At 40.4% G+C, this 9875-nt stretch overlaps 2 protein-coding genes across 2 annotated transcripts; both read right to left on the bottom strand.

The window, feature by feature from the left end:
- Positions 1-1364: 1364 nt before the first annotated feature.
- AK88_03250 (uncharacterized protein) lies at positions 1365-3536 on the bottom strand (the record flags this gene model as incomplete). The annotated part of the gene is made up of 7 exons (XM_012480871.1): positions 1365-1865; positions 2035-2102; positions 2208-2372; positions 2505-2565; positions 2700-2750; positions 2909-3039; positions 3302-3536. The coding sequence occupies 7 exons, from the start codon at positions 3534-3536 to the stop codon at positions 1365-1367; spliced, it is 1212 nt and encodes a 403-aa protein (XP_012336294.1).
- A 1711-nt stretch (positions 3537-5247) lies between these two features.
- On the bottom strand, positions 5248-8769 carry AK88_03249 (uncharacterized protein; the record flags this gene model as incomplete). Its single annotated transcript, XM_012480870.1, has 1 exon — positions 5248-8769. One exon carries the CDS (start codon positions 8767-8769, stop codon positions 5248-5250), a length of 3522 nt encoding a protein of 1173 aa, XP_012336293.1.
- Between the last annotated feature and the right edge of the window lie 1106 nt (positions 8770-9875).

Here is a 9875-nt window from a genome sequence, read left to right as displayed (position 1 = left end):
TTTTCTTTTTGTTTTTTTTTTATATTTTTTCCCTTTTCACTTCTTTTTTTTTTCTTTTTGACCCTCTTTCTGTTCTTGACTCCCTAGAGAAAATTATTCTAGAAATTGCCGTCGTCCCGCACCCGCTTTAAAAATTGCCCGCAGGAAGGCGGGACTCCGCGCGTGGTGTGTAAGTGGGCATGTAACCCCATCTGCCATTAAATGCGCATAGATGACTCATCTCTGGGGGAAGGATCCCCGCGGGGGGAGGAACACCGCCACTTTCGCATGCGTAAATATGCGTTTACATTCATCCGTACTTGTATATTCACATACATGTACAGAGGTGTATATGGCCTACTCGCATACCGTCAACATAGCCAATTCACTACCAACAAAATAAGAGCTGCAAAATGAAGCAAGCAAATTTTTTTTTTTTCGACGCATTAGAGGCCCCAAAATGTATTCGTTTATGGTAACTTTAGATTTAATCTTGCGCAAGCGTGCAAGCCACATGTGCCTTTTTATTTAATTTCAACTTGTGCATATCGTCACTACAAGAAAAGGTTCTTCTTTATATGCGTTTTCACGTATGCATGCATTTTTGCGTATACACAACTACTCATTCCGATGCTCGTGTAAAGGTGAATGACACTTGGGCCTGTCGTGCCAATTCACGCAATGGGGCAAATAAAAGAGGGAGTCAAAAAAGGCGGACATAATTTCCAACCTACCCCAGGTTCGCACTTCCCCAAGTGCAAATTTGCGTGCATGTTCAGGCGCGCTTTCCACATTTGTGCACATACTTTTGTGTACGTGAAAAGGGCGAACTAGCCATGGTCGGACTAAACAACGAGCGGATGAAGGCGCTCTCCATTATGTTCCCTCCAGAATTGTGCTACTTCTGAGGGCACCCACTTAACACGAAAATTGCAGCCACCCTTTTAATGAACCTTCCCCCCCCAACTGGCAAGTGCGCACAGTTCAGGACATCCAAGTTGACATATCCCACATTTCAGTATTATTTTGTTCGACCATATGGAAAATTTGTTTCCTACTTCATCCCATGCTACGTTGCAACAGATTGACCAACCAACCCTCCGAACATCATTAAGCGGTGGGGTCCCATCTCCCAAAATACATACCCAATGCATTCCATGTGGGGTCTGCACACCCTACTTCCCCCTACTTCCGCAAACGTCAAATGATGTTAACATAAGTGGTAGTGGAAGCTTCCACTCAGTTCAACGGACATTTTTTCAACACAAGGGCAATTTTACACTATGGCAATAGCCAAAAAAAAAAAAAAAAAAATCAAACATAGGCTTCACATAACTGTACATAATCACACGTAAAAAGCTTTCCTACACACACACACACACACACTACGTGGTGTCGATAAAGTAGCGCAAAAACAAACCAAGGGAACACGTCCCAAACTGAAAGGCTAATAACAGTACCACTAAGTGAAACTCAGAGAGAGGCCCAAATAAATACAAAATCAAATTTATGAGAGTATAATTGTGAGAATATGTTAATTTATTCGTCTTGGGATTCACAATTGGCAATCTGTGTCTTGGGCATGGGACAAAATTAAGCAATTGTGGCAGCGAAAGAAAAAAGTTCAAAAATTGTGGAATTAAAAATAATATCAATGTTTTGGAGAAATGACCAAATATCGAAAGAACTGCTAAAAAAATGCCACAAAAATAGGTTAACGTGTTGCCGACAAATCCTTTGGATGGATAAAAATTAAAAGAAAAGGTAACCAGGTTTATCGATACAAATGGCAGTATAAATATAATTGACAGGAAATGTTGTTTAAGGATTTGTGCCCCTTCGATGTTCCCTTTGCTTCCCCCAATTCCTATATTTTGGATAATTTCCTGTACGGGTAAAACACACGCATGTGCATACACATGTGAATAATTGCGTAAATGCCTGTGCGAATGATTATTTGCGTACTGGTGTGTTTATACACATATCCACTCATCTGAGCCGTTCGACAACACATGAGGCGCGCCTTCACAACTGCGCAGTTGGCAATTTTATTACTATCAAATTGTGGATCGAAATGAAAAAGGCAATAATTAAGCTCTGGCCTATCTCCAATCCGTTGATTCCTTGGGGGAAAAAAAAAAAAAAAATGAATGTCCAAAACGGCATACCAAATAAAGCCTACACTCTCCAAATAAACAAATCTCGCACAAAATTAAAAACATCCCTACCTGCGTATATATTTATCGCATTCGTACAAAAAACACACAACAGGATTATGTACAAATAGTAGAAAAAGCCAATGTCTATAATCCTTTCTTTAAATATGAATCTTAAAAAATTGGGAATGCGGATATTCGTGTTTCCGGAGTAAGACAACAGCAAGGGTAAGCTAGCTAAAAAGTAAAAAACAAAAAAAAAAAAATATGAACAAGCGAGAAAAAAAAAAAAAAAAAAACTGTACATATATACAACATTGGCAAATCCGCGGGGTTGTAAGCCCTCTTTTGTTTATAATGGAATAAAACCGAAAAATGGGAGAACCACTTTGTATCTCCACTTCAATTCGAGAATGTCATCTATGAAGCCCTTTATCAAAATTGTCAACAGGGGGTGGGGGAAAAAGGAAAAAGCAATGTTAAATGTGAGGATAATAATAGGCAGCAAAATGCGCTGCCATTTCGCGATCCATTTTGTACACTTGAACAAATGTGTACACCTACCAAAAAGGTAATAAAAATTATGGACAACAACCCGGCGTTGTACTCTAGCAGCTGCGAAGGAATCAAAGGGGGGGGAAAAAAGATTGAGAGGCATTTGCACATAACACACGTGCTCAGGTAGGTTTCCATATTTTCACACATCACCGTGGGGCAACCACCACAGGGATGCAACTTTTTTTTCTTCTTCTTTTTTCCTTCTATGCACTAACAATTTTATGGTCATCGTAGTATAACAACTGATAAAAGAGGGTAAAAATGAAATACAAAATGGACGGAAATATGCCAATCGGTTCTACCACTTTGTCTTTGCTTATTTTGTTCAAATCTACACCATATAATCCTGCACAAATGAGGTGAAAAAATGGGTGGGACGCGGACATTTTTTTTATTTGTTTCCCGTTTCCGTTATGTCCAATATGTACGCATAAGTGGAATATACGCGCAACAGTAACGGTATGAGTACACACAATTGCAATTTGGGACTGAAACTCTGAGGAGTTATATCGCGTATGAGTGAAACGTGAATGTATACCTCCCCTCGTGCTCGCCCCCATACACACAACGTTATGGGTGCAACTGGGTAGCGCTCTACGTACGCCTACCTTTTTCATGCAAAAAGTGTATAAACCTGGGCAGACATATAAAGGAAACTTTAAATAGCAACACACAAGGCACAATGTACAGAAGGATTATATTCTTATAGGGTGTGTTCCTTAGCACGTAGAGTACAATAACTAGGTAAAAAATAAGAAAAAAAAATAAAAACTGTTCAGGTATGTTTTCCATATATATGTACCCCTTATTATGCTTAGTAGTAGTTGTATATTTGCTCTTCATTTTTAACACATAAATGTGGAGAGAAGGTGCGGGTGGCCGGAAAAATGGCGTACAGCGAAATAACCCTGTTTTGTGTGAACTATCTAAATAATGTTTTTTCTCGTAAAAGTAAGCAGGGGAGGGGTGTAACGAACTGCCAAAGTAAGTTGAAGCGAGCCCGTTGAACTATGTTATTCGCAATAATGTACCTCCATACTCTTTCTTTCTTCTGTACCATCTCGTTTGTTACTCTCGATGCATGAAAATAGTTCATGCGTATGCGATGCTGTGATGTTTGTAGCGTGCAACAGTGAATTAAATCTAGCCAAAAGGTAGGCAAGCCCTTATGTGCAAAACTATTTTCTTCTGATGACAATCTTTTTCTACAATCCGTTTGTGCAACGAGTGATTGTGTAGTGCGGTTGACCACTTTGGTGTACATAAAAATGTACTCATACGTGGGCACGTGTATATGTATACCAATGCATGAGGGGGGTACTTCGCTCGTCCCTTTTACGCTTCATATATATGATATCTCCATTTGGGAAATCCATAGGACATACCCTTCGTTAGAACAACACGTGTGGAAATTTTTAAGGGTGCACGAGGTGCAATCTGTACGCACAACTACATAGATGTAACAAGGGAGCAGTCTCCTCTTTGCAGAGTACCCTAGGTTTAATTTCTCTGGAAAACATCAGCACGTGTGCGCTTTAAAAACGCTTTTTGCTTATTTGGAAAAAGACCCTTATAATGGGTAAAGCATGTGTGGTCCCAAATGGGCACCTTGTCAGTTTACCCCTCTCTATAACACATCGCAACAATTGCACCTTTTATTTATTGGCACGTGCAACGAGATCCCAACCCCTGCGTAGCAGCCTTTGCGGTGGTTTCTCTACAATCCGTGCGTATCGCCTTATACCTCTTGGGGACCAACAGAGTACCCCCAATTGAGCAACGACGCAAATTCGTGCACGAGACAATGTCCTGTACGTGTCAAAATTGAGACGAAAAAGTAGTACCACAGCTGGGTCAACAGCAGTTGCGCTTGCCTTTCCCCCGTTGTCCTTCCTTCCAGTGGAAAGTACTCCCCAAGGGTGCAATTTCATTTTGACAAATAATGTTGACATGACCATCACGGTCACGTGGTGCTTACAACCATTACTGGTAAAGTTTTATCTCTCAACAAATCAACACTTTGGTGTGTGCTAAAAAATCGTGAACACGTTGTACAGAATGGGATGAAAGGTGAAGCGGCGTAAAAGACAACCCACCTCATGTGCAACTATCCAAACATTACACTGTAGCAAATATACACATAGGAAAAAAAAACAAAAAATCATTACCATGGAATGGCAGAAAAATAAATGCTAACAACAATATATGAACAAGCAAGGTAATTTTTTTTTTTTTTTTTTTTAAATCTATATAGAAAAAAAAAAAAAAAAAATTAGCTAGCCAAAAGGTTTTCTATTGTACAAATAAAAAAAAAAAACAAAAAACAAATAAGCGGAGAAGTAGTACCATGGCTCATAAATCAAGCCGAAGTGTACACATTCCCCGTATACGAGCAAACATCATACATGTCGATAATACGTATGGATAACATCGTCTCTATGAGCGATGGGACTATGTTACAGTTTATGCTATAACATTTGTGCCATGAGGCTACGTGATTATTCCACGTGGGAACCATTTGGTAGCTCTTTGTCACACACACATAACCCCGTTTTTACAGGGCCACCACCGGAAAACGGCTCACTACCAAGTAAACTACAAAAACGAAAAGATACATCAATAATACTCTTCTAAAATAAACTTGGTTCATATACATAATATAATTGTGTGCCACTTTATTTGAAAAGATGTAATAAAAGGGTGGTCCATAAATGGAACTCAGCAATGAATATTTATTCTTATGAGGGTGACCCATTTTATGTCCCTTCTTCCTTTTAAACAGATATGTGTATAATGTGTACTTTTTTTGGTCCTTTTGATCCTTCTTTTGGTCCTTCTTTTGGTTTTTCGTTTGGTCTTTCGTTTTGTCTTTCGTTTTATCCTTCGTTTGGTCCTTCTTTTGGTCTTTCGTTTGGTCTTTCGTTTGGTCTTTCGTTTGGTCTTTCGTTTTATCCTTCGTTTTGTCCTTCGTTTGGTCCTTCTTTTGGTCTTTCGTTTGGTCTTTCGTTTTATCCTTCGTTTTGTCCTTCGTTTGGTCCTTCGTTTTGTCCTTCGTTTTATCCTTCGTTTGGTTGGCTTGAATACATTGTCCTGTTTTTATTTTCTTCTTTTTGTCCTCATTTTTTAGTACACTATCATTATACATGTTGCGCAGGTAAACCTTCTTCAGAACAAAATGATACAATTTTTTACTTGAGTATTCGAAATAATTTTCCATAGTTTTATTTTCACCTAAGCCAAAAAAGTCATTCACATGTACAACAAGGAGATGAAAGAAATCTCGCACATAATTATCGAAAAAGTACGCTACATTTTTTACCACATAATCAACCATAGCATCATTTTTTCCAATCATTCGAATACACAACGGCACGGAACCGTTCTTAATATGTTCACCTTTTACGATGATGTGTTCTTTCCATTTGTCTACACGGCTGCTAAGTTCTTTAAGTATTTTTTTGTTTAAGATATATTTAAGGAGGCTATTTTTTTGAACTATGAGCACATACACAGAAACGTTCGTGCGGCACGGCGCGGACTGATCAGAAACGGTACCGCCCCCTTTATTTGTGCACTTCTCGCTACCCTTGTCACCACTGTCGCTGCTATTCCATTTCTTCGAAAAAATATATATCTGATAAATTCTGGCAAAAACGAACATCGAATCGTTATCTGCATCAATCCTTTGAATGTAATATATTTCATCAAACTTGCTACGCATGTATTCACTGGTCACTAAGTAATTTTCATTTTTTATTTCCTTCTGGACCTTCGCACTTAGACCTCCTTGTGCGTGATTCAACTGGGCACTTTGTATTTTTTCGTTTTTTTCCTTCGTTTTGCTGCTTTTGCCCCAATAGTTATCCCTGCCTTCGCCATTTTCTACACCACCATTGCGCTCCCCGGCTGTCGCTCTACCCCCACACATTTTCTTCAACTTCACGAGCATCTGTTTTGGGACACTCTTTCTTCGCCCCATAGGGGCATTCCCTTGGTAGCCATTTCCTACTCCATTTTCTTTAAAGGAGCCTTCCCAATGCTCACTCCTTGCTCCTTCCACTCTGTCAGGATTCCCAATATCTCTACTTCTCACACTAGACGCATGTCGAAGTGCCTCCTCTTGGTTTTCTTCCTCACTGATTACACTTTCGTCCGTCACGTCGTGTTGTCTCTCCGACTCCAACATAATTCTGCCTCCTTTCAAATTGTTATCTTTATATTCGTAACCGTTTTGGTAATCACATGACTCGTCGGAAACGGCGGTTAATACATCACTTGGGGGGCCCTCTTTTGCAGCTCCATAGCTCATTGGGGCGGTATGTTCATCCCTGAAGTTTGCATTCATCGTTCTGTATGCGTCCATTTTGCTGCTATTCACATCCAATCCTTTTTCACCCTTTGATTTACTTTTCTTCTTATTAGCAAAATGTAACTCCGTCGATTTTGTGTTCTGTTCGTCCCGTTCATCATCATCATAATCATCATCATCATAATCATCATCTTCATTTGGGGACAAAATCAGATCCCTTTTCGCATCATTTGAGATGTTTCCCTTTTCTCTGTCATTTTTGCATAGAGTACCTTTACCATTTCGATGAACACCCGTGTGGTTACCCTCGAGGGGGTATTCCTCGAAGCCTTCTTTATTAACACATCCTCCCCCCTTTGCATCGTATACTCTGTGCTGGTTCCCCACTCCATGTTTATTATCCCCCATTTTTGCGTTCGACTCTTTGCATCCACAACAGTTGCTGTGCTTATTGCAGGTAGTGCTATGGTGTGTTGAATTCAACATCGCGAGGTGACATTTTCCCCGGGAAGTATGTCCACATTTTCTCTTTCCCCCCGTGAGGAAGGCAGCAAGGCGGGATGCAGCAGAGTAGATCGAAGAGCTGGATTTGTCAGTTATATTATAATAAAAATAGCAACTCTCTTGAAGAGTAATGTTGCACACGTATGTGCCCCAATTGAGAGTAGAGGTCTGCTTATATGTGGTAATTTTTTCTTTTGAGTCTCCTTGAATTTTCTGTACGTCGAAAATGTCTTCATTGTGATTTATGGTGTATGCTGATATAGAGCTATCGCTTTTCTCCTTGACAAAGTTAGAGTAAAAGGTGTTAATGTCTAGGTCTATCTCAAAATTGGAAATCTGCACCATGTCCTTCATGTCCTGATCACACAGATGCAGCAATTGTTTTATATTCTCTAACCAAGCCGCTTCGTTCCTCTCTCCACGCAAAACGCGATTGGAGCCGGGGACACTGCCTCCTTCGTTTGCGGCAAGTCCCTTCAATTCTTCGCATTCAAGGCACTTTTCGCACTCTTTGCCCTTTTCGAAATCTGTCTGTTCGTTCCTTTTCTTGTTGGTTGACCCATTTCGCGACTTCCAAAAACTGCCTCCTCCTTTTTCACACTTGTTGTATGATCTGTCCTTCCTTCCTGATTGGCAACCTTCTGTGCTGAAAAGGGGCATCCCGCTACTCTCCCCTTTTGAATACATTATCTCATCCCCTGACGTGTTCTGAGAAATTTCGCTCCCACCCAAAGGGGTGCAACCAGTGGAACTTTCGGCCTCCCCTTTTTTGTGATCATCATAATTTATGGTGCCTTTTTTCTTTCCTATCTTTTCTAGAAGGGCGCTAAATTTGCGTTTGATCTTTGGATTCCGGTCATGCTTTTCCGTTCCTTTCGAACTTGTCTTTGCGCTTATTTTGCTTAGGTAACTGCCACCGCGCGTCTTATGTGGGGGACAATAGTCGGAGGCTTCCCCTTCACATGCTGGTTGCGCCTCCCCCTTTTGCGAGTCCCCTGACCTCCCAAACTTCTTCAATCGAGTAAACTTTTTGAATTGGGCTAGCCCTGCCCCTCCATGCAAGCTAATTAACTTGGTCAGTTTTTTTTTTTGCACGTTCTGAACGCCTGCTTCCAGCCCCAAATCGTCATCCTCGTCAACCTCTTTGTTCTCTCCTTCTCCATTCGCTTCCTCATTCAGCAAGTTTAAATTCAGTGATGAGTTTTTTAAATCCTTTGAATTTGTTCTCATTATTCTGCTACCTTTTTTTTTTAATCTGTTCATGTGGTATTTTTCTCCCGCTTTCGTTCAGTCGTCAAGTTGAGTACTTTTTTTATTTGGCGGTAAAAAGAAAAAAAAAAAAAAAAAAAAAAGGGCGCCCAACGCATTCGAAGCAGTATGCTTTTCTCAATTTTTATGATTAAATGTTTCTTTCTGATGCAAGTAAACATTTATCCGCGCATACCCTTCAGGTGAGGATATGCCAAATACTTGCAACCTCACCCCTTCGTCATTCCGTTCGTTGTGCTACTTAGTTGCTCATTCATGAGCCCAGAGTGAAGTAAAAAAATATGCCTTTTTTTTTTTATTTTATATTTTTATATTTTAATATTTTATATTTTTGTTTTTTTTTTTTTTTTGTTCATAAAATTACTCGTTTTTTTTTTTCTCATTTTAATAACCTATGCCCTTCTCACAACCCCGCGTGCGCAGACAATTTCGGCTTATCGGCGCTCCGCTACAGACATAAGCGAACAAGGCCAGAACGCCAACAACGCGCGTACTACTTTTTGTGACAGCGGTCAAATCGAGTTGTCCGCATGTGCGTGCGGAATGGTGATGTTGAGCAGGATATGACATTATCACCACAGGAATAAATAAAAGCAAAAAACGCGCGCATGCGCATATCGTACTCGGCAATTTTTAAGACTCACCGCTGCTCCGCGAGGATATAATACTCTTCGTTTATATATGTATGTATATATATGTATATATATATGTATATGTATGCATATATATGTATATATACATGTGCGAGTTTTCTGCAACAGGTTTTTTCCCCTTTTACGCCGAAGCTGCAATGGCGGGGAAGACGCGACGAGTCGCCGGACGCATATATTTTCAACTCGCAACTCTGCGCGTATGCTTCTCGATATAACTTTGTCCAGGGGGGAAGCGAATAAACTAGTCATTTGCGGTTTGGAAGCGCCCCCGTGGGTATCGCCATACAAAACATAACTTCAACAAGTGCGAACCGTTGACCAGGGCGCAACTCCAACCAACGCATAACCCCCGATCGACTTGCGCCCCGCCCCCTTTTGACCAGCGTAAAGGGTACTATGTTCGCCCAGTGCAGAAGCAAATTAGATGGGGCAAAAAACGGGTGAAAA

Source organism: Plasmodium fragile (genome assembly GCF_000956335.1).
Source record: "Plasmodium fragile strain nilgiri unplaced genomic scaffold supercont1.36, whole genome shotgun sequence".
Classification (NCBI taxonomy): domain Eukaryota; phylum Apicomplexa; class Aconoidasida; order Haemosporida; family Plasmodiidae; genus Plasmodium; species Plasmodium fragile.
The sequence above is the reverse complement of the archived record's forward strand: the minus strand, read 5'-3'. Positions and strand labels throughout refer to the sequence as shown.